We start from the raw sequence: 25,592 nt of genomic DNA, 5'->3' as shown, positions 1-25,592 counted from the left end.
GAGGACGAAGAAGGCTGAGATATGGTGAAATTCCTAGAATAGCTCTTCTCGAGTCTGCTGGACATAACAGGCCATAAGCTGGAAATCGAGTGAGCTCACAGAGTTCTTGCTCGGAGATCCACTGTTGGACAGGTCCCGATCAATTCTGGCCAAATTTCTGAGATCATCCGATAAAGATCTCATGTTGCACTAGGCGAGGAGTAAAGGAAGGCTTTCTTGGAAGAACCACAGCATTTTCTTGTTCCCAGACTTTGCGAATTCAACAAGAGAGAAACGTGATCGATTCAAGGAATGCAAGAAACTCTTACATTAACGGAAGGTCGCTTTTGCTCTGATGTTTCCGGCCAAATTGAGAATAGATTCTAAGTATGGCCGTAAAACATTTACATGCCCACAGCAAGTGATGTCCTTTATAAAGTCAATGGAATGAGTAAGTTATTTGGTGGTTCTCATGTTGCAGCCGAGTGGGCCTGACTCACTGATCATTCTCTTGACTGTCTGAGGAAGCTGAGTGCCTTTTTCATTTCTTTTTATGTTGGTTCCACCTTGCAAATCATTCGAGTGATTAGGGCATTTGTTACTGTGGGGATGGTGTCGTTCTTGTCATCTTACTCCAGACGTACTGCTGACCCATGGGTCTAAAACTCATTTCAGAAAGCTTCTTCCAGGACTCCACAGGTCTTTCCTAATTACTTCTTGAATATTCAAGTCAACATTTCCCTTGGTGAAGCTTTGCTTTCTTCCACACACCAAGAAGGTTGCTGTTGTACCCTATTTAAAAAAATGTATGAATGGTGCTGCCAACTTTGTCTACTGGAAATTGAAGTGCCTTGGAAATGTACTTTTAGCCATGACATTTCTTGTGTAATGAAATAATCTCCTCTGTTAGCTTTTGAGACAGCTTATTTTTAATTGCATTTTTTGCACAGAAATATTTAAGAAACAGCTACATGCAATAGGGGTTGAATAATTATGACATGGCTGTATTTAAAAAAAAATCCTGCTATTTAGAAATATTAGGTTATATATTCACACTATGACTTTGAATGTGTCACTCAAATGATATAGATGTACAGTTAAAAAATTCTGGGTCATCAGAAAAGCTTACCTTTGTAAATCCTTACTGTCTTGGTGGGGAAGGGGGGGTGAATGATTTCGATTGCAACTGTATGTCAAAATGTCAAATGTTAATATGAGTGGACTGTCTCTCTCCACGTGGAATGTGAATGGGTTTGGGCACCCCATAAAAAGGAAGGCAGGTTATTTCTTTTCTTAAACACAAGAAATATGATATAGTGTTTCTTCAAGAAATGCATCTTTCCCCACAGGAAGCTGAAAAATTTGGGAAGATATGGGGTGGACATGTTTTCTTTAGTGCTGGCTCAAGTTAGAGCAGGGGAGTCATTACATTGACAAGTAAACATCTACAATTCAAATGTCTCAAACAGAGTAAAGATAAATTAGGAAGAGTCATTACTGTTTTAGCAGAAATTCAGGGGCAAAGGTTGATTTTGGCTAATATTTACACACCAAACGCTGATGATCAGGGCTTTTTTATAGATCTTGAAGGGATGTTGCAAGCCGCTGGCACCCCTCATGATATAATATTGGGAGGAGACTTTAATCTTTTGATGGACTCAGTCCTTGATCATAATGAAGCAAAAGTGTGTAAACCCCCTACAGCAACATTGACACTTCACAGGATGTGTAAAAATCTTGGTCTTACAGATATTTGGAGACTTTTGAACCCATCTGGTAGGGACTATACATTTTTTTCATCAGTCCATAAGATTTATTCTAGAATAGATTTTTTTTTTATACATCCAAGTCCCTCATTTCATCTGTTGTGGATTGCTCAATTGGAAACATCTTAGTCTCAGATCACGCCCTGGTGAGTTTAGAGATGTTGCCACATACAGAGAAAAAGAAATCATATAGTTGCCGCTTTAATGTCTCCCTTTTGCAAAATCCTGAATTCCAACAAATGTTAAAGGCTGAAATTAATGTTTAAATGGAGACTAATTGGTCCTCAGTATCCTCTGTGGCCGTGGCTTGGGAGGCACTCAAGATGGTTCTTAGGGGTCGGATCATACAATATGCCTCATTCATCAAAAAATCCAAACCACGAGAACTCGTGGAGTTGGAAGGGAATATTAAAAGTGCTGAGGAAGAGCTGAAGTGCAAATGTCATCTGATGGCTTCAAAGAATTGACCTGATTGAAATACAGATATAACACTATTTTGTCACGGAAGGTGAAGTTTTGGCTATTCAGGGCAAGACAGTCATATTTTGAGTCAGGGGACAAAGCAGGAAAACTTCTGGCTGGCTAGATATATAAAGCAGAGAGAGTCTTTTTCTACCATTCCCTCAGTGAAATCTGCTGGTGGTGAAATATTTACCTCAGCTATTGATATTAATAATGCTTTTAAGGAGTTCTATCTTGATCTCTATAGCACCATGTCTTCGTCTACTGATGAAGATATTAGAAATTTTGTGGAACCATTAGAACTCCCTAAACTGACGGCTGAGCAAAAACAATCTCTTGATTCAGAGATAACCTTGGAAGAGCTTGGCGAGGTAATTAAGGCCTTGCCTTCAGACAAGGCTCTGGGGCCAGACGGCTTTGCCGCTGAATTTTTTAGATCTTATGCTACAGAACTGGCTCTACTTTTGTTAGAAGTTTATGCGGAATCATTAAAGAATGGAAAGCTTCCGCAACCATGATACAAGCCCGGATCAGTCCGATTCTTAAAAAGGGCAAAGATCCAAGGGAGTGTAAGAGTTACCGTCCAATTTCCCTGATCCAGCTAGACGTAAAAATATTGTAAAAAATTCTGGCTAACCGATTAAGTTATGATATCTCTTATACATATAGATCAGGTAGGGTTTATTCAGGGCCGCAGCTCTTCTGATAACATTAGGCGTTTCATCAATATCACGTGGTCAGTGGCAAATGATCAGACTCCGGTCGCTGCCATCTCACTTGAAAAGGCATTTAAGGCATTTGATATGGTAGAATGGGAGTATCTTTTTAAGATTTTGGAAATATACGGGTTCGGGAATACTTTTATTGGATGGATTGTTACTTTATAGACACCCGGTAGTGGCGGTCCACACAAATTGATTAATTTCAGATTATTTTACTCTGGATAGGGGCACCCGGCAGAGTTGCCCTCTTTCCCCATTATTGTTCTGTCTTGCCCTGGAACTATTAGCAGCCGCGATAAGAAGGGAAGATGATTTTCCAGGGGAGGTGGCGGGAGGTATGGCGCATAAGCTTTTGTTTTATGCAGATGATATTTTATTATTTGTCTCCGACCCAATTAGATCTATGCCTTGTCTCCACAGAATTATTAATTCCTTTTCTAATTTCTCATGACACAGATTCAGTTGGTCTAAATCCAAAGCTTAGACTCTGACAGCATACTGCCCAGTAATGGCTTTCCAGTTGGGCGTCTTCCAGTGGCCCAAACAGGGCATTAAGTATTTGGGCATTTTATTCCCAGCAAATTTGTCTGATTTAGTTAGAGTTAATTTTGACCCCTTAATAAAAAGATTTTCAAGCAATGTCGGCAGGTGGGCTTCATTACATTTATTTATGATTGGGAAGGTTAATGTTATTAAAATGAATTGTATTCCAAAATTTAACTACCTGCTACAATTTGATAGCATAGCGAAGTCCTTCATGTGGAATGGTAAGCGTCCTAGATTACATTTTAATAAATTACACAGGCCGATTGACAAAGATGGGCTAGGCCTACCCAAGATTTTGTTTTAGTATTAAGCATTCGGTCTCAGACATTTGGCTCATTGGTCACTTCCACCTGAGAGAGCCCCTCCCTGGTTTTGTATTGAACAGGAAGTTCTTGCCCCTATTTTGCCATTGCAAAGCCTTTCTATCAAACTAACCAGAGAAGTTAAGTTACACCCCATTATCTCACATTTGCACTCGGTATGGACAAAAGTGTCCAGAGTGTTTAATTCAGACATTTATTCAAATGTTGCCTCAAGCATATGGCTGTACCCTAAATTATGTATTAATTTCCCTTTCTGCTGGTCAGAGTGGATTGTGAGGGGGGTTACTACACTCTGTGACCTATATGAGAGTGGAGTGTTGAGATCTTTCGAAAATTTGGTTCAACATTTTGGGATTCCTAGATCTCAGTTCTATTGGTATTTTCAGCTGTGCCACCTGCTCTGTATTGTCTTTGGGCATAGCACACACCCCCCTAAAGCAGCAGATACTCTGGGAGAGGTGATTACTTCTTTTGGAAAAGGTCATGAGGCATCAGTGTATTACTCCCTGCTAATTCAGAGTCTGGGGGACGGAGCTTTAACTTCTATCAAGAGATTATGGGAGAAAGATTAAAACTTGGTATTGGAGGAAGGAGTGTGGGCTAGGATTCTAAAAAAATTTCAAGTCTGTATCTAGAGATGCAAGGGTTCACCTTATGCAATTCAAGATTTTACACAGATTCTACTGGACCCCATCTAGATAGTGTAGGCTTGGTCTTAAAGACACACCCACCTGCTGGCAATGCCAATCAGAAGATGGAGACACAACCCATGTTTTTTGGGGGTGTGTTAAGATCCAAGAATTTTGGTTGAAGGTTCAGAGTTTTATATGTGACGTTTTGGGCACTCAAATTTCATTCTGCCCCAGACTCTGTATTTTGGATGATGGGGCGGTCATACATTTGGGGGATAAACACATAGAAAATTGTGTTCTGACCAGTATTATGATTGGCAGGCAAATTAGATTTTAAGGGGATGGAAGTCAGATGGAGCGCCCTCATTCACGGAGTGGTGTGCAGAGATGGGGAGGGTGGCTGATTTCGAGGAGATTTCAAGCAGAAGGCTGGGGGTTCAGAATTTGTTTGATAGGAAGTGGGGCAATTACTTGGGGAGGGGCTGTGGATATGATTATATATATATATATATATATATATATATATATATATATATATATATATATATATATATATTCTTTTTTTTTTCTTTTTTTTGTGTATTCTATTTGTGACCACAGGGGTGTTTGATGGGAGTCAATGTGGGGTTGGTGATTGGGGAGGGGTATGGGGGGGGTCAAATGTTAAATGTTGATTCAATGTATATATGTTGTGTTTTTTATTTGTTATACATCTATGAATCAATAAAAATGTTAATTGAGAAAAAATACAAGGACTATTTTAAAGTCTATTGTAAAAGCAACACTTCCTTCTACCAGATGGTGGCGCTATGTCCATGTCACAAAATAATCACATCCATGTGATTATCCCCCAAGACTAAACATACATCTCAATTTTGATCTAAATCACACATTGCACACAGAAGATATGAGGCACTTCCTCTTTCCCGTTTTCGCCATTCATTTATGAATCATGAATCCCCTAGGAGGAGTATTTAAAAGTTCAGAGACTGCAAAATGAAAAAAATCCAAAATGGGCGACTTCCTGTTTGGCAGGCCTAATGACTATAATTAAGAAAGTTGTCCAATTTTGGTGACTGTAGGTGAAAATAGGGGTGCTACAGAGGCCGTCTGACATGCCCATTTTGAACCTGTTAACTGTCACTGGCCAACAAGTGGGCCATTTGTGTGTGGCTAAAAAAACAAATGCTTTGTTTTATATCAAAAATGTCATCAGTATTCACATACTTGGTATCAAATTAAATAAAAAAACTCAACTTTCATCTTCTGCAGACTATTTTGCAATTAGAACATTACAGTGAAAACATATTTCAAATTGTTAAAAGAGTTAAAAGAGCATTTTTAAAACATGTGAGCGACAGTAGGCTACTTTAAACGTTTCACATTCTCTGCTTATGATCCAATCCAATGATTGAAGAAAAAACAGCATGCATTTCATTAGGCTCATTTGAGATGGGCAAGTTCTGTGCAGAACAGATCACCGGTGATCACCGACAGGTGCATGCCGGTTAGAAATCTGTCCAACTTGCTGTGATATCATGACTACGTATGTCAAAAATACTCCCGCGAGGCAGCCGTAGTTGTAGCAGGCAGGCAGCACAGATATATAATACCTATCACATATCCCATACAGAGATTGCACTATCATAGTGTTGGGAATATTCACATATAATTTACACATAAAAACATGATATTATAGATTAAAAAAATCTAACATTTTAGAAGATAACAAAACATTATGGTTGTTTAAGCCAATGAGCATTAAGCTGTGTCGTCAGCCAGTCATTTCCCATCGTGCTTGCAGTTCGTGCGACTCGGAAAAAGCAACTGCGCCACCTGCCTGCTACGATGCGGCCACCTCGCTCTCGCGGGACATTTTTTTGACATAAGTCTTCATGACATCACAGCAAATCGGACAGATTTCTAATTGGCATGCACCTGCTGGTGATCACCAGTGATCGGTTCTGCGCAGAACTTGCTCATCTCAAAAGAGTCTATTGAGTCTGTCCTCACTGCAGCCTGTAGTGCGATGACATACTGGATTAAATCCACTATGTACTGGATGTTTGTAACCTCCATGAAGTTGGCACCCCATATAATTAAATCATTACCAAATCTATAACCATTTGTTTGTGCTGCGTTTGTGCTGCAAAAATTAACGTTTGTGCTGGTTCGGTGTTTGAGATATTAGACCATTTTTTTGGCTGTGTGACATTTTCCACCCCATGTGGTCCAAATCACTCCAAACTGGTACCGTTCATTTATGCTCGGTTTATGTCATTAAAAGAAACACTGTATCTATTTCCCTGAATTCCTTAGAAATAGGAATTTGAGGGGCCTGGGTACACGCTAACTACCACCCCTGGAGTCGAGAGTTCGAATCCAGGGCATGCTGAGTGACTCCAGCCAGGTCTCCTAAGTAACCAGTTTGGCCTGGTTGCTAGGGAGGATAAAGTCACATGTTGTAACCTCCTCATGGTCTCGATTAGTGGTTCTCGCTCTCAATGGGGCATGTGGTAAGTTGTGCGTGGATCACAGAGTGTAACATGAGTCTCCAGTGCTGTGAGCCTCCCGTGCTTTGAGTCTCCACTGTGTCATGCACAGCGAGCCACGTGATAAAATGCGTGGATTGACTGTCTCAGAAGCGGAGGCAACTGATACTTGTCCTCCGCCACCCGGATTGAGGTGTGTAACCGCGCCACCACAAGGACCTAATAAGTAGTGGGAATTGGGCATTCCAAATTGGGAGAAAAGGGGATAAAAAAATAAATAAAGAAATGTTTTATAATTGATTTCAAATGTAAACATCACGCGTGCGCTAGATAGACGTCTTTGGCGGCTTGTTCATGTTTTTAGATGCCATGTCAAGTTAGTAAGAACCTAAAATGTTAAACGTCTCGAGTCGAGACACATACGTTTTGCTCTTTTGTGGCATTGCCTGTAACTTTAGTGCAACAACAATGCATTCCAGCATGTGCCATGTGAATGGCACCTAACATGTTTTCAAACATTGCGCTGAAATTTCAAAGAAATATTTGGAATATTAGCTAACATATAGGACAATGCAATTACACAAACACAGTCAACACAAGTCGCGCCAGGTTCTAGCAGAATTAAAACTAATAAACGAATTCAGAGCTGAATACTGTGGCTGTTTACTTGCGAAAATCTTGGAGTAACTAACCTATATAAATAATATGTACACCTTTGTTCAGCAGTGTCACATATAGCCTATAAACAAATCATAATTTTTTTTGCATTTAGAGTTTGGTGTGGTGAAAGATTAAATCTTTAACAAAAATTAATGCTTCAACGATACCAAACATGGCACAAACCAGAAGAGAACACAAATGATGAAGACAGGTGAGAGTGATTGTCATGGGGTTTAGCCTGTGTGATTTCATGGCTTCCAAAAGCAATCTAATTAAATAAAAAGAAAGGAATATGTTATGATGTTTCTTTTAACAGCACAAATCAAGCACAAATGAACGACACTGGTTCGGCGTGATTTGGAGTGACGTAATTGCTCCCGAAAAGTTTCATGCTATTCCTAAAGAAGATAAATAGTTTCAGTCTTTCTTTTAACGACACAAATCAGCACAAATGAAAGACATCGGTTTGGAGCGATTTGGACCACATGGGGTGGAGAGTGACATCACTGCTCTCGAATACAAGCTGTTATTTCTAAGCAAGGGAAACAGATACAAGATTAATTTTAACAGCACAAATCGAGCACAAATGAACGACACCGGTTCGGAGCGATTTGGAGTGATGTCACTGCTCCCGGAAAGTTTCATGCTATTTCTAAGGAAGATAAATAGTTTAAATGTTTCTTTTAATGGCACAAATCAGCACAAACGAACGACATCGGTTTGGAGCGATTTGGACCACATGGGGTGGAGAGTGACGTCACTGCTCTCAAATACAAGCTGTTATTTCTAAGGAAGGGACTAATTATAACGGCACAAATCGAGCACAAAGAAACGGCACCGGTTCAGAGCGATTTAGACCACATGCTCTGCAACAAACACAAACACTGAGCATGCATATATCATGAAATATTAACGATCTATTTTGCGTGTGGGTGTTCTAACATCCATAACAAATAAATATACTTAATTCAGACATAAACAACTACAATTTTACCAAACAAAGACAACATGAGTGCAAAAAACACACACAGTTCATCGGTGCCATTGAGTTAGCTCATGCATGTTCAAACAATCATGACATCACCAAAATCCACTCCGGCGCATGTCACAACATCCAGTACATATTAGATCTAATCCATCGTGCTACAGGCTGCAGCGAGGACCTCTTGGAGCTTGGCTGTCCTCTATTGGACATTTCTGGTACTGTGTCTGAGCACTCTGCCACTCAATCTAAAATTTGGAACAGAACTTACTTTGATTTTCTAGTATTTTTACATTTCAGTTGATATTTTTATTATATTTTATTTATATAAAAAGTTTGTGCAGTACATTTTCATTACAATAAACTTAGACTTCTATAGGTTTTTTATTTCACTTTAAAAACTGCTTTCACTTGCACAATAAATTGCAAGATATCAAATATATCCCTTTACAATTTTGCATCAGCAGTGTCTTGACATTATTCTAAAGAGTTTTGAAACAATTCATGTAAACACAAGAGGCCTATTTCAAAGTCTGATAAAATTGCCTTACTTCCTGGTGCCAGTTGGTGGTGCTATGACCGTGACCCATAATAGTCACATAAATGTGATCAGCCCCCATTACAAAACATACTGCTGAATTTTCATCAAAATCATACAATGCACACAGAAGTTATAAGTAACTTCCTGTTTCACATTTTTGCCATTAATTTATTGCCTTGCCATGGCAACACCATTCAAAATATCAAAAATCTGTTCACAATTTAGCATCTTCAATGTCTTAGCATAATACTGCCTAAGATTGGTGCCAGTCACATGAATCCCCTAGGAGGAGTATTCAAAAGTTCAGGGCCTGCAATTTTCAAAAAATGAACATTCAATCCAAAATAACCAACTTCCTGTTGGGTGGAGCTAATGATTGTAATTTTTAAAGTTGTCCAGCTTGATGAGAACAATATATTTAGCAAGTTTGGTGACCGTAAAAGAAACTGACCCCACCACTTTTGTGAAAAGGTGGCGCTACAGAGCTCCCCAGCCACGCCCATGTGTTAATGTTTGCCCAGGCCTAATGGCCAACAACTCTGATGTGTGTGCAAAATATCATGAAATTCAAGCATGCCATGTACCTCAAAAAACATATGAATATACATAAAAAGGAATAATGACATTTAATGCATTGCCATGGCAACACTGTGTAAGATATCAAGAATTCCTTCAGAATTTTAAATATACACTGTCTTAACATTATTCAAAATTTTTTTAAGCAATTCAGGTAAACATAAGAGATATATTTCAAAGTCTGTTAAACGTGCCACACTTCCTTCCGCCAGTTGGTGGCACTACAACAGTGACCCACAATAGCCACATCAACGTGATCAGCCCACATTTGGTCAGTTTTGATGTAAATCACACGATGCACGTGGAAGATATGAGACACTTCCTTTTTCCCATTTTTTGATGTTAATTTATTGCCTCGCCATGGCAACATTGTTCGATAAATAAAAAATCAGTTTGTAATTTTGCATTGTCAATGTCTTGACATGATGTCGCCCACATTTGCTACCAGTAACATGAAATCCCTAAGAGGAGTATTTCAAATTCCAGAGCATGCATTTTTCAAACAATCCAAAATGGCTGACTTCCTGTTGGGCAGAGCTTATGACTGTCAGCACGAAAGTTGTCCGGCTTGATGAGATCTATATGTGCACACAGTTTGGTGACCATCAAACATGACCATCTTCAAGGTGGCTCTACAGAGCCGCCCCTGCAAGCCCCTGCAACTTTGCCAAGCCCTAATGGCAGACGACTCTGATGTGTGTGCAAACTTTCAAGAGTTTTTACGCATGCTAAGTACCCCAAAAGCACCGAAAACCTTGAAAAGAGGAATAATAATAATAATTCTTAGAAGAACAATGGGGCCTCAGCACTTTCAGTTTTTGGGCCCTAATAATAATAATCCTTAGAAGAACAATAGGGCCTCCGCATTTTCAGTGCTTGGGCCCTAATAATAATCCTTAGAAGAACAATAGGGCCTCCACATTTTCAGTGCTTGGGGCCTAAATATAGCTGCAAGCAGCGATGATGGGCCCAAGCACCATGGGTCCATTTCCACCCGGTGGCTTTTGGAGAACAATGCAAGGTGGACACATGCATTTGGCATTTGACACTATTCTAAACAAATCTGAAGCAATTTGGGTACATATAAGAGGACTATTTTAAAGTCTGTTGTAAGAGCCACAATTCCTGCTGCCAGGTGGTGGCACTATGACCGTGACCCAAAATAGTCACATCCATGTGATTAGCCCCCAAGACTAAATATACAAGTCAATTTTGATCTAAATCACACATTGCACACAAAAGATATAAGACACTTACTGTTTCCTATTTTCCACCATTAATTTAATGCCTTGCCATGGTAACACAGTTTGATATATCAAAAATCTGTTCACAATTTAGCATCTTCAATGTCTTGGCATAATATTGCTTAAATGTGGTGACAGTCTCATGAAATCCCTTAGAGGAGTATTTAAAAGTTCAGAGATTGCAATATTCAAAAACTTCCTGTTGGATGGAACTAATAACTATAATTATGAAAGTTGTCAGGCTTGATGAGAACTATATATGTACCAATTTTGGTGACTGTAGGTGAAAATGGGGGGTGCTACAGAGGCCGTCTTAAACAGCCATTTTAAAGGGGGCACTACAAAGCCCCCCACACATGCCCATGCGTAAACATTTGCCCAGCCCTAATGGCCAACGACTCTGATGTGTGTGCAAAATTTCATAACATTTTAAGCATGCCAAGTGCCTTAAAAACACCCAAATATAGGAAGAAAGGAATAATAACAATTAACGTGTTGCCATGGCAACACTATTTAAGATATCAAATATCCCTTGACAATTTTACATCGGCAGTGTTGTGACATTATTCTAAAGAATTTTGAAACAGTTCATGTAAACACAAGAGAACTATTTCAAAGTCTGTTAAAAGTGCCATACTTCCTGCTGCAAGTTGGTGGTGCTATGACTGTGACCCATAATAGCTGCATCCATGTGATCAGCCGCCATTACCAAATATACAGCTGAATTTATCAAATTCACACAATGCACATTGAAGATATAAGGCACTTCCTGTTTCACATTTTGCGGCATAAATTTATTGCTTTGCCATGGCGACACTGTTAAAAAAAAAACAATTTGCATCTTCAATTTCTTCACATGATGTTGCACATGAATTTCCTAGGAGGAGTATTTAAAAGTTCAGAGCCTGCGATTTTCAAAAAATCAAAAATGGCTGACTTCCCATTGGGCAGATATAATAACTATTATTATGAAAGTTATCCAGCTTGATGAGAACTATATATGTACCAATTTTGGTGACTGTAGGTGAAAATGGGGGTGCTACAGAGCCCTCCTTACATGGCCATTTTAAAGGGGATGCTACAGAGCCCCCCACCCTGCAACTTTGCCCAGCCCTAATGGCCGATGACTCTGTGTGTGCAAAATTTCAAGAGTTTTCACACGTTAAGTACCCCAAAAGTACAGAAAACCTTGAAAAGAATAATAATAATAAATATAGCCGCAAGCAGCGAATGTCGGGGGCCAAGCACGTATGGCGAGATGACCAAAATAATCAAATTTGACAGAAAAGATCCTGTGGATGCTGTGGACACAGCTATTTTTGTGACATTATAGAGATAAAACAGTATCAAAACATCTCACAAATGGACACGACAATCCACAAATGCACGCAGCAGATCCAGACAGGCACAAGGCAATCCACAAATGCACGCAACAGATCCACAAATTCACACGACAATGCACAAATGTACACAAAAATCCACAAATGCATGCATCAGATCCACACACATACGGTAATCTACAAATGCACCATGCAGATCCACACACGCACACAGCAATCCACAAATGCACGCAACAGATCCACTCATCTGCTCAATTAACAAATGTATGCAACAGATCCACACACACAGCAATCCACAAATGCACACAACAGAGCCACACATTTAGTCAATTCACAAATACTCGCATCAGAATGCAAAATTATAAACTTTTTGGCAAGATGGCGCAAGTGTGGTTGTTGGCATGCCGTCGCCGCTATCCCATGTTACCTGTCCTGAGTCTGTTTGTGTTATTTCGTGTGTGTATGCACAAGGAATTAGTACCTTACTGTCATATGATCACCAAGCCCTTCTTAAAGAGCCCATATTATGCTAATTTACAGGTTCATGATTTTATTTTGGGGTTTACATGCTTTAATGTTCAAAAAACACATTATTTTTCTCATACTGTACATTTCTGCTAAACCCATTTTCATCCTCTGGCTCAAACGCTCTGATTTAGGTCCTGTCTCTTTAAAGCCCCCATTTCCGAAAAGCCCAGTCTGCTCTGATTGGTCAGCTGGCCTAGTCTGTTGTGATTGGTCGGAAATGTAATGTCCCTTAACATAACTGAGTTTCTGGCTTCCTTAACAGCTGTAAACACTACTGTAACTATGGTAACAATGGCGTCGGTTTTTGCCATACCATTTTGAGTCTGATAATGAAAGTTTGGAAGAACAAGCTGATCAACCCTAACCACCTTCGCAAGCACTACTTGGAGGAAGTTTCACAGTGGTAAGTCTTACTTTTGTAGCTTTCTTACAAGTACACTGTTGATTATTGTGAACCTAACAAAGCTTCAAGTAAAAGACACATAGTGCATCTAAGTTAGTCATCTTTTGCTGGAATGGGTGTAGCCGAACTTTTTTTGCCCGAGATATTAACGGAGAACAGAGGCTTACTCCCGGTTAGTGAGCAAGTTAACCGTGGACTACCGTGGATAGCAGCCGTAGTATTACAGCTTGTAATTATATAATTATATAAGACTTTTGAGATCGACCATTTTATTACACAGTTTTAGGTAAAAGCCGGCCCACAGCTGAGTAGTAAACCCTTACCAAAACAATACCATTACATAGCAAGTTAGCAGAGCACTACCGTGGATTGCAGATGTAAAATTACTGTTTGTAAAAATAAATCCATCTCCGCACTTGATCACTATTCATGATAGTAAGAAAGACAAACAATCTGAATATTTCTACACAACTATTATGAACCCATAATCCCATTTCTCTGGATCATTTTCACGTTCTATAACCTCTTCTACAGCCAGACATTTCTCTGTGGCCTTCTCTGCTTCTCCTGTGTTGTGCATTATGAAGCTACTTCATCCAAGTCGAGGCACAGAGGAGATGGTCACTTAACAATCTGTTGCTCCTTTTTAAACTAGAAAAACTAAACTAAGGACCCAGCCTTGGTTAAACAATAACACATGCTCTCAGACAGGAATGTAGGAAAGCAGAGCGTAAATGGGAAAAAGACAGACTGCAAGTGTCTTATGAAATTCTTAAGAATTTTCTATTCATTAAGAAATTCACAGGATTCATTAAGATTTAGTTATTTGTTTTTAAAGCTATTAATGGTTTAGCCCCATCTTATCTCTCAGAACTCCTTAGTTATCAACAATCCTCCAGGACTTTCAGATCCTCTGATAAAGTTCTCCTGCATACACCAAGCTCAAGCTTGAAGTTTAAAGGGGATCGTGCCTTCTCCGTAGTCGGCCCTAGACTATGGAATAACGTACCTCTGGACATTAGATCCGCTCCAACGCTTCACATTTTTAAATCACGTCTGAAGACGTATCTATATTCTTTGGCTTTTGTATGAATGAATATTGTATTGTTTATTGTTTTTAAAGTCAATCTTGTTATTTATTTCCCCTTAATTCATTGTTTTATTTGCCCATTTACAGCACTTTGGTATACACTTGTTTTTAAATGTGCTCTATAAATAAATTGACCTTGACCTAAGCTATACTCGCTAATAGAGATTAGCTTGCTCATATCTGTGAATCAAGGCTGTGGAACAAGAGTGTCAAAACTATCCAAAAATGCAAAAGCACATTCACAAGCATCCTCGAGGCAGAATACCAATGGAAAAACTCTCAGCATTTTTGTGTGCATTTGTGGACTATACTGTGAGCAAAGAAATCACTGTATAGCTATGTGCATTTGTGAATTGAGCAGAAGTGTGTATTTGATGTGTGCATTTGTGAATTGCTGTGTGCATGTGTGGATCTGTTTCATGCATTTGTGTATTGTGCATGCATGTAGGTCTGTTAAGGGCATTTGTGAATTGCTGAGTGTGTAGATCTGTTGCATGCATTTGTGGATTGTGCACGCATGTGGATTCGTTGCATGCATTTCTGAATTGCCTTGTGTGTGTGTGTGGATCTGTTACATGCGTTTGTAGATTGCTGTGTGCATGTGTGTGGATCTGTTATGTGCATTTATAGATTGTCGTGTTTGGATCTGTTGCATGCATTTGTGGATTGTTGTGTGCATCTGTGGATCTGTTGCATGCATTTGAGGATTGTGGTGTGCATTTGTGAGATGTTTTGATACTGTTTAATCTCCATATGTCATTGGACTTTTAAGTTATAGCGCCCCCTGGTATCGAAAATTAACTAAACTTGGCATGTTACCTCAGAGTGTTCTCTTATACATGTGTACAAAGTTTTGTTAAGTTTGAAAAATGCGCTCACAAGATAAAGGCTAATTAGTCATTAAAGGCCAAGCCCCAAAACACATTTGTTTATATCTTCGGAACGATTTGACATCAAAATTCTTTGAACAACAGTTTGTCAGGAGGGTCTGTAGATGATGTATACCAAGTTCCGTGCGAATTGGAAAAAACGGCCTAGGACAAGTTAAAAAAACTAGGTTTTTCAAATAAATTGATGTCGTAGAAAAACATTTGATGCGGAAATGGAAATTCATGTGACCTAACCCTAACCCTAACCCTTGTTGGTCAGAGTGGATTGTGAAGGAGGTTAATACGCTTGGTGACCTATATGAGAGAGGAGTGTTGAGATCTTTTGAGAATTTGGTTCAACATTTTGGGATTCCCAGATCTCAGTTCTTTAGGTATTTACAGCTGCGCCACCTGCTCTGTACTGTTTTTGGGAGTAGCATACACACCCCTAAAGCGGCAGACACTCTGGGAGTGGTTATTACTGCTTTTGGAAAAGGTCTTGATGCATCTGTGTATTACTACCTGTCAATTCAGAGTCTGGGGGATGGAGCTTCAACTTCTCTCAAGAGATTACGGGAGAAAGATTTAAACTTGGTATTGGAGGAGGGAGTGTGGGCAAGGATTCTAAAAAATGTCAAGTCTGTATCTAGAGATGTAAGGGTGCACCTTATGCAATTCAAGATTTTACATTTTATTGGACACACTCTAGATTGTATTGGCTTGTTTTTAAAGACACACCCACCTGCTGGTGATGCCAATCAGAAGATGGAGACAACCCATGTTTTTTGGTGGTGTGTAAAGATCCAAAATTTTTGGTTGAAGGTTCAGAGTTGTTTGTGTGACGTTTTGGGCACTCAAATTTTACTTTGCCCCAGACTTTGTATTTTGGGTGATGAGGCGGTCATAAATTTGGGGGATAAACACATAAAAAATTGGGTTCTGACCAGTATTATGATTGGCAGGCAAATTATTTTAAGGGGTTGGAAGTCGGACGCCATCATTTCCGGAGTGGTGTGCGGAAACGAGGAGGGTAGCAGCTTTCGAGGAGGTGGCAAGCAGAAGGCCCCCAGCCTTTGGGGACTTGTTTGTCAGAAAATGGAGTAATTATTTAGCGTTTTTGGGGGACTCTCGGGGAAGGGGTGGGAAGAGAGAAGTCTTGCTTAATTATGTATGTTTATTATATATTACATTTTTAGTTTTGTTTGTGTGTGTATTATTTTATGTGACCACAGGGGTGTTCGTTGGGGATTAGGGTGGGGTTGGTGATTGGGGAGGGATATGAGTGGGGGTTAAATGTTAAATGTTGATTCGGTGTGTATGTGTTATGTTTTTCTCTGTTGTGTTTTTTTGTTTTTTTAATCAATAAAAAATATTACAAAAAGAAGAACAATAGGGCCTCTGCACTTTCAGTGCTTGGGCCCTAAAAATCACATATCTTTGACATCCAAAATATCCACTTAAACTTTCCTCTGTACAGAAGGTTTCTTCAAACATTACAGATGTTACCTGGTGAGCACGACAGATGAGGTCCAGATCGTGGCGGTTAAGAAACTTGCTGACCACATCAGCTCCAAAAGTGAAGGAAACACCCCTGTCATTCTCACCCCAACCCTGAACATCTTTGTCTGGGTCTGACCACAGCAGATCACACAGCAGGCCTGAAAACACAGAAGATATGAGCTGCTCAATAAATGACTTAAGTATTAATCATACAGTGAAAGTGACATAACAAAAAAGTGAACAAAAAAGACAAGATCATTCAATAAATGCAATTAACTCATTAACAATGCCAAAATGTAATGATCATTATTAGAGTATCATAAAAGAACTAAATTCCCAAAAAAGGAATTGCCATTGAGTTGATCGAACTCACCTGTGTCAGGTACATCAGTGGGCCTCATGATACGACGGATCTGCTCCATGGACTGCAGGTCTGGAGAGAGGCCTACGGGAAGAGCAGAGCACTCCAGGAAACCAGATTCCAATGAGAAACAAAGGCTCTTCTCCAGAGTTTTAACCATTTGTGCAAAACCATAAGTGTATGTTGTAAACATTTTAAGAGAAGCATATTTCAATTCAAACAATCTAGAAAATTCTTGAATCTCCACATAATGACAGAAAAACACACCTCCATGACAGCAAAAGATCTTCTCATCTATGATGGCAGCGATGGGCAGACAGTTGAAGCAGTCAGTAAAAGTCTTCCATAGTTTAATGTTAAACCTACGTTTGCCTGAAAACGCAAACACAGATGTGACTGTAGCAGACCAGAACAGCAAAATGGGTCTGAGGCAGCATTCATGCCCATAACACAAATGGTGTCTAGCGCTCAAGATTTACTAATTGCATTAATTTGCATAATTTGAAATATGCTTGACCACAAAGAGTTAATATCCAAATCTAAAGTAACACCCTTTCTTGAAAAGTATTTCTACTGGCAGTAGAGCACATTTGCCGAGGACTTCATTTTGGTCAAAAAGACCAAAAAAAAAACTTTTTTTTTAAACATATATGTTAATCATATCGCAGTTCAAATGCAACAGCAATGTTTTGTAAGATCATCACAATTAGATTTTTTTGTCCAAACTGTTCAATTATCATGAGCTGAGAGTGACTTACACTCATCATAAAAGCCATAGATGCGATTAATGGAGGCACACTCATGGTTGCCGCGGAGCAGAAAGAAGTTCTCAGGGTATTTGATCTTGTACGCCAGCAGCAGGCAGATGGTCTCCAGCGACTGCTTCCCTCGGTCCACATAGTCTCCCAGGAACAAGTAGTTGGCTTCCGGCGGGAAACCTCCATACTCGAAGAGCCGCAGCAGGTCTGTGTACTGACCGTGGATATCACCTAGAGAACAAGTTCAAAAAGACATAAAATCAATAAAGAAATCTTGGATGCACACTTTGGATGCGTCCAGTGGAGGTCAGTGATATTAACATTAATGAAAACATTTTCTTCAAAGTAAAAGTTCACCCAAAAACTATGATTCTCTCATTTACTCACCTTTATGCCGTCTCAAACTCGTATGACTTTCTTTCTTCTGCAGAACACAAATGAAGAAGTTTTATAGATGTTAAATGTGTTTATATCCATATGACGGATGTCATATGCACATAAAGGCATCATTAAAGTAATCCATACGACTCCAATGGTTTAATCCATGTCTTCTGAAGCGTGTACAGCACTCTGCTCATGCATTTAAATCATGATCGCGCTGAGGAGACTGCAGATGGTAAAATTTATAGTGAAAAAGGAGTTAAATTGTGATCTGTTCTCACCCAAAACCGATCGTATCCCATCAGAAGACATGGATTAAACCACTGGAGTCATATGGATTACTTTTATGATGCCTTTATGTCTTTATTGGAGCTTGAAAGTGTTGGACACCATTGACTTGCATTATATGGATATAATCACCTCATATTGCCATCAAAATTTCTATGTTTGTGTTCTGCAGAAGAAATTAAAGTCATATGAGTTCGAGATGACATAAAGGTGAATAAATGATGACAGAATTGTCATGTTTAGGTGAACTATTCCTTTAAGTGAAATAAAAACAAACCTAACTGAAAAAAATAAAAAAAATATTTAAGTGGCCAAAAAGATTGGCACCCTTGGTAAATGTGAGCAAAGGCGGCTGTGAATAAAAATCTGCATTGTTTATCCTATTGATCTTTCATTCAAAAAATTTACAAAAATCTAATTTTTAATTAAAGTAAAACAATTGAAATGGGGGAAATATCTCATTATTATATAAATATTTTTCTCCAAAACGCATCGGCCATAATTACTGGCACCCTTTCTTTCAATACTTTTTGCAGCCTCCCTTTGCCAAGATAACAGACTTTCCTCTTCAGTTCACCCCACAAATTTTCTATGGGGTTCAGGTCAGGGGGCTGGGATGGCCATGGTAGAACCTTGATTTTGTAGTCAGTGAACCATTTTTGTGTTGATTTTGATGTTTGTTTTGGATCATTGTCCTGCTGGAAGATCCAACAAGGGCCCATTGTAAGCTTTCTGGCAGAGGCAGTCAGGTTTTTATTTTTTTATCTGTTGGTATTTGATAGTCCATGAGTCCATGATGCCATGTCTCTGAACAAGATATCTAGGACCTCTGGCAGAAAAACAGCCCCACAACATTAAAGACGCAGCACCACATTTAACCGTGGGCATTGGGGACTTCTTCATCTCTGTGTATGCCAAACCCATCTCTGGTGTTTGCTGCCAAAAAGCTCATTTTTTGTTTCATCTGACCAAAACACCCGGTCGCATTTGAAGTTCCAGTAGTGTCTGGCAAACTGAAGACGCTTGAGTTTGTTGTTGGATGAGAGCAGAGGCTGTTTTTTCTTGAAACCCTCCCAAACAACTTGTGGTGATGTAGGTGATGTCTGATAGTTTTGTTTAGACTTTCTGACCCCAAGACCCAACTAATTTCTGCAATTCTCCAGCTGTGATCCTTGGAGATTCTTTGTCCACTTGAACCATCCTCCTCAGCATGTGTGGAGTCAATATAGACACACGTCCTTTTCCAGGCTGATTCTTAAGATCTCCAGTTGATTGGAACATTTTAATTATTGTCCTGATGGTGGAAATGGGTATTTTCAATGCTTTTGCTATTTTCTTATAGCCACTTCCCATTTTGTGAAACTCAACAACCTTTTGCCGCACACCAGAAAGATATTCTTTGGTCTAACCCATTGTGATGGATGATTAAGGGAATCTGGCCTGTGTGTTACCTCATATTTATACCCCTGTGAAACAGGAAGTCATGGCTGAACAATTTCATGTTCCTAGTCACCCAGGTGTACTAAAAAATTTAAAATATGTATGGGAATATACTTCAGATATATTTTACTCATAAGAATATCTAGGGGTGCCAATAATTGTGGCCAACATGTTTTGGAGAAAAATATTTATTTAATAATGAGAAATTTCCCCTCTTTCAATTGTTTTACTTCAATTAAAGGTTCGATTTTTCAGAATTTTTTGAAAGAAAGATCAAAAGGATAAACAATAAAGACATATTTTCACAGCCGCCTTTGCTCATATTTGGCCCAAGGGTGCCAATATTTTTGACCACCACTGTACAATAAGGTTCTATTTTAGTTAACATTAGTTAACTATTTGTTAATATGAATAACAATGAACAATACTTCTACAGAATTTATTAATCTCAAAATGTACTAATGCATTTTATGCAACGTGAAACTAGCATGAAGTAAAAATAAACAATTGTGTTTATCAATTAACATTACCTAACGTTAATAAATGCTGTAAAAAATATTGTTCATTGTTAGTTTATGATACCCAATGCATGAATTGATGTAAACAAATGCAACATATTGTAAAGTGTTCCCATTAGCATTAAAATATATTTAAATGATATCAGGTAACCCTACAACTAAATATACAAAAAACTAAAACTAAACTGAAACTAATAGTCATGGAGTGAAAATTAAAACTAAACTCAACTGATTAAAAAATTAAATAAGTACATTCAAAACTCAAAGCTACAAAACATAACTAAATAACCATAATAATTATACAATAAATCTATAATATTGAGAGGTTTTTCTTAGGGGGTCATACATTTTACAAAAGACAACTTTGTTAAAACTAAGATACAAAAACGGCTTGTTCCACAACTTGAGGTAAAAGATGAATCCATAAACACATGATCACCCACATTTTCCACATAAATGATGCCAACGGGGTGATCAGAAACTTGACCTGCACAGTCACAGCAGAAGAACTAACAATATAAGAGTAAAAAGTGTGTGAAATCTTCTGCTGTGTGTGTCTGTGTTATATATTGAGCGACTGAGGTTTATCTTTCACAAGATCCCTGATCTGAACAGCTTCAGCATGGACTGTTTTATGATGCAGCTTTGTAGAGCACAACCTACTGTATATTGAACCTGACAGAGAGATGTGAATACAGGAAAGACAACAGAAACATGAATGTGTTTCTGACCGCAGATCTTCAGAGGAGCCTCCAGCTCCAGGAGGATGGGTTGACTGAGGAAGATCTCACGAGACTTGATACACAGTCCTCGCACCTCCGCCTCCGTCATCTGCACGATCTTCCCTGGACGACATCCTCGCACTGAACAGACAGACACACTTCATCACTGCTGTAACACACATACATTTAGCTCTTCATGTAAAGATCATTGTCGTCAGAACAAAAAAATCATAATTATAATCAATTAGTAGGATCAAAAAACTATAAATATTAAAGAAAGGTCAGGATGCTCGACAAGTCGTCCAACAACCACTAGTCTGGTTGTGAAGTCGACTAGTTAGTTTGCTAGTTACAGACATTTAGAAAAATAGTTTTTATTTGACAGTAAAACTTCTCAAACAAAGTTTTAACAAAGTATTGTTTTGTTCCGTGCACAAAATGTAATGTATCTATACTTGTCTTTCTAAACTAGAACAACTGCAACAGGTACATTTACAGTGTTGCTGAAAACATGCTGCTTTTAATTCAATTATCTGCAGTAGTTTTATACTGCCTCCAAATACAGATACATCTGTCCTGCACCTTCCCTCAGATTCCTCCAATGGATAGAGTTCTATGAAATCTGTTTGATTTTTTGCTAAATTCTTTTTATTATTATTATTATTATTATATTTATTTCTGAATTCTGTGTTTTAAAGTTTAATTCAATTTTAACATCAAAAAATGGTTTAATCAAATGTAATTATTATTGATATGTTATTATTTTTTTTATTATTATTAATTATTACTACTACTACATTGAATATTAGATTTTACTATATAGTACTGATATATTCCTGTCGCAATTTCTTCAATTTCATGTGTCTAAATTCAGCTTTTATTTTATCTTTAAGTTTCTGTTTGTTTTTTGACGGTAGCTTTTCGCTGTGTTTAAATGTGCTTTTAAACTGTGAAAGGTTACAATTTCATGATCTAAATATATAGTCTGCATGTGCTGCATGCTTCAAAGTTAATGAGTGCTCCGCTGTCTGTAATAAGCTCATGTGTAAATGTAAAATCAACCCTAAAGTGAAAATGAACGCAAAATAGTGATAAAATGAAATACAAAGGACATTTGATTTAATATTCAAGAATTAATTGAAATTGTTTTTTTACAATTTCATTATGTATTTAATGGTTTAAATATTTAATTTTGAATGTAAATAATTCACTATGTATTTAATGATTTAACTTAAAAATGTACTTATTTATTTAATGAATTCACTATGTATTTAAATATACATTTTTCTAATTTCGAGTAATTTGGCCCTCTATACAAAGGAACTAATGATGTGTTATTAGTGTATGAGCAGACGGCACCACACATTCATTTTGAAATGTGCAGTACATGCAGACTGTATATTTACTTCATTAAAACACAGCCTTTTGTGGTTTAATAAGCACACTAGGACATATCAAGGTTTTATATATATACACACACAATTGTGCTCAAAAGTTTGCATACCCTTGGAGAATTGGTAATATATGTACCATTTTTAAAGAAAACATGAGTGAGCAGGCAAAACACATTTCTTTTATTTCTTATGGGATTCATATTCAACTGTAGGTTGTAACAGAATGGCACAATCATAAAACAAAACATGGCAACAAAGAAAATGAAATGACCCCTGTTCAAAAGTCTGCATACCCTTAGTTCTTAATACTGTGTATTGCCCCCTTTAGCATCAATGACAGCGTGCAGTCTTTTGTAATAGTTGTCTATGAGGCCCCAAATTCTTGCAGGTGGTAGAGCTGCCCATTCGTCTTGGCAAAATGCCTCCAGGTCATGCAAAGTCTTTGGTCGTCCTGCATGAACCACACGTTTGAGATCTCCCCAGAGTGGCTCGATGATATTAAGGTCAGGAGACTGTGATGGCCACTCCAGAACCTTCATCTGTTTCTGCTGTAACCACTGGAGGGTCAACTTGGCCTTGTGTTTAGGGTCATTGTCGTGCTGGAAAGTCCAAGAGTGTCCCATGCGCAGCTTTCGTGCAGAAGAATGCAAATTGTCTGCCAGTATTTTTGATAACATGCTGCATTCATCATGCCATCAATTTTCACAAGATTCCCCGTGCCTTTAGAGCTCACACACCACCAAAACATCAGTGAGCCACCACCATGCTTCACAGTGGGGAAGGTATTCTTTTCACTATAGGGCTTGTTGACCTCTCTCAAACAAAGCTCTATTTTGGTCTCGTCACTCCAAATTACAGTATGCCAGAAGCTGTGAGGCATGTCAAGGTGTTGTCAGGCATATTGTAACTGGGCTTTTTTGTGGCATTGGCACAGTAAAGGCTTCTTTCTGGCAACTCAACCAATCATCGTATTGTGCTCCTTGAAACAACCACACCGTCTTTTTCCAGAGCAGCCTGTATTTCTCCTAAGGTTACCTGTGGGTTTTTCTTTGTATCCTGAACAATTCTTCTGGTAGTTGTGGCTGAAATCTTTCTTGGTCTACTTGACCTTGGCTTGGTATCAAGAGATCTCTGAATTTTCCACTTCTTAATAAGTGATTGAACAGTACTGACTGGCATTTTCAAGGCTTTGGATATCTTTTTATTTCCTTTTCCATCTTTATAAAGTTCCATTACCTTGTTACGCAGGTCTTTTGACAGTTCTTTTCTGCTCCCCATGGCTCAGTATCTAGCCTGCTCAGTGCATCCACGTGAGAGCTAACAAACTCATTGACTATTTATACACAGACACTAATTAAAATTTAAAAACCTTTAATTGCCAACTAAATTTGTGTGTGTCACCTTGTGTGTCTGTAACAAGGCCAAACATTCAAGGGAATGTAAACTTTTGATCAGGGCTATTTGGGTAATTTCTGTTATCATTATGATTTAAAAAGGAGCCAAACAACTATGTGATAATAAATGGCTTCATATGATCACTATCCTTAAATAAAAGACTTTAAATAAAAGGTTTTTTGCATGATCAGTCATATTTTCAAAATCAATGCCAAAATTTCACAATTTCTGCCAGGGTATGCAACCTTTTGAGCACAACTGTATATATTAGGGGTATAACGATTCAAATTTCTCACGGTTCGGTTTGTATCACGGTTTTGGTATGGTTCAGTATTTGCTTTGTTCAGAAAAAAATATTACTGCCAAATCCAAAGAATAATCTATTTGGTAAACACTTCAACAGGTTTGCCCTTAAATAACAATAATTGTTTTACAATAGTAACCATAGTTTAACCATGGCATTTGTAGTAAAATCATAGTAACAATATAAACATGGTTACTGTCTTGGTTACGATATATAGTAAAATCATGGTTAATTTATAGAAACTAAAGTATTACTGTTATAAAACCATGATTTCTGCTCAGAAACCATGGTGACAGCAGTCATGGTTACTACAATATTACTATAGTAAAACCATGGTTCATTTTTGACAGGGTCCTTTATTAAAAAAACATTTTCTCTAATTACTAAATCAACATTTTAACTTAATACCTCAACTAATAGGGGCCTGGGTAGCTCAGCAAGTAAAGACGCTGACTACCACCCCTTGAGTCGTGAGTACGAATCCAGAGTGTGCTGAGTGACTCCAGTCAGGCTTCCTAAGCAACCAAATGGCCCGGTTGCTAGTGAGGGTACAGTCATGTTGGGTTAACCTCCTCGTGGCCGCTATAATGTGGTTCGCTTTCGGTGGTGCACATGGTGAGTTGTGCGTGGATGCCGCAGAGAATAGTGTAAAACCTCCACACACGCTATGTCTCCGTGGTAACGCACTCAACAAGCCACGTGATAAGAGACGCGGAGGCAACTGAGATTCATCCTCCGGCACCCGGATTGAGTCACTATGCCACCACGAGGATTTAGAGCGCATTGGGAATTAGGCATTCCAAATCGGGGAGAAAAAAAAAAGTTTCAAGATGTGTTTCAGCTAGTATTTATTTTTTCATAAATACTATAATTTATTATTATTTACTCTGACCTAACCATGGTAATGAGGAGCCTTTCCTCTTGTGTAATATGTATGTTCTGTTTGAATTATGTTTGAAATTAGAAACAAACGGGATAATAATGGGCTCATATAAGTAAATATGCTCTTCAATTTTTAAAAAGGGGGAGAGAGAACTTCCTGTCGCTTTTGTTGTTGACGTCAACAACAAAAATAATGTCACTTGATGCATGTCCTTGTACTTGAAAACCATGAACAAAACTATAGGAAATGTGACCCAGGATACATTAAATACAAGTTACGTTTTTACTATGGTGGGTCGCCTCTTGAGTTCCAATGTAAAATCTGTCCTTTAGCAAAACCAGTTGAGAAACACGTAGTTGTTAAAGTTGAGTTAAAAGTACAGACAGGAGCAGTCAAAAAAAAAAAAAAAAAAACAGACAGGAGCAATCTGGCTGTGCTGTCGTGCACATACAGTATATGTTAATTATTAATAATTGTAGCACATTACTTTAAA

The 25,592-nt window shown here is 38.4% G+C and overlaps 1 protein-coding gene across 1 annotated transcript in view; it reads right to left on the bottom strand.

The window, feature by feature from the left end:
• The window catches only part of LOC127410281 (serine/threonine-protein phosphatase PP1-beta catalytic subunit-like), a 43,382-nt gene that overhangs the window by 5,799 nt on the left and 11,991 nt on the right, over nucleotides 1-25,592 (bottom strand). Inside the window, exons 2-6 of the mRNA XM_051645468.1 lie at nucleotides 21,133-21,264; nucleotides 17,775-18,005; nucleotides 17,284-17,388; nucleotides 17,029-17,100; nucleotides 16,662-16,813 (exon numbers count right to left, since the gene is read on the bottom strand). Of these exons, the coding sequence (XP_051501428.1) occupies nucleotides 16,662-16,813; nucleotides 17,029-17,100; nucleotides 17,284-17,388; nucleotides 17,775-18,005; nucleotides 21,133-21,264 (692 nt within the window). The remainder of the gene's footprint in view (nucleotides 1-16,661; nucleotides 16,814-17,028; nucleotides 17,101-17,283; nucleotides 17,389-17,774; nucleotides 18,006-21,132; nucleotides 21,265-25,592) is intronic.

Source organism: Myxocyprinus asiaticus, chromosome 19, assembly GCF_019703515.2.
Source record: "Myxocyprinus asiaticus isolate MX2 ecotype Aquarium Trade chromosome 19, UBuf_Myxa_2, whole genome shotgun sequence".
NCBI lineage: Eukaryota > Metazoa > Chordata > Actinopteri > Cypriniformes > Catostomidae > Myxocyprinus > Myxocyprinus asiaticus.
This window is presented reverse-complemented; position numbering and strand designations above follow the sequence as displayed.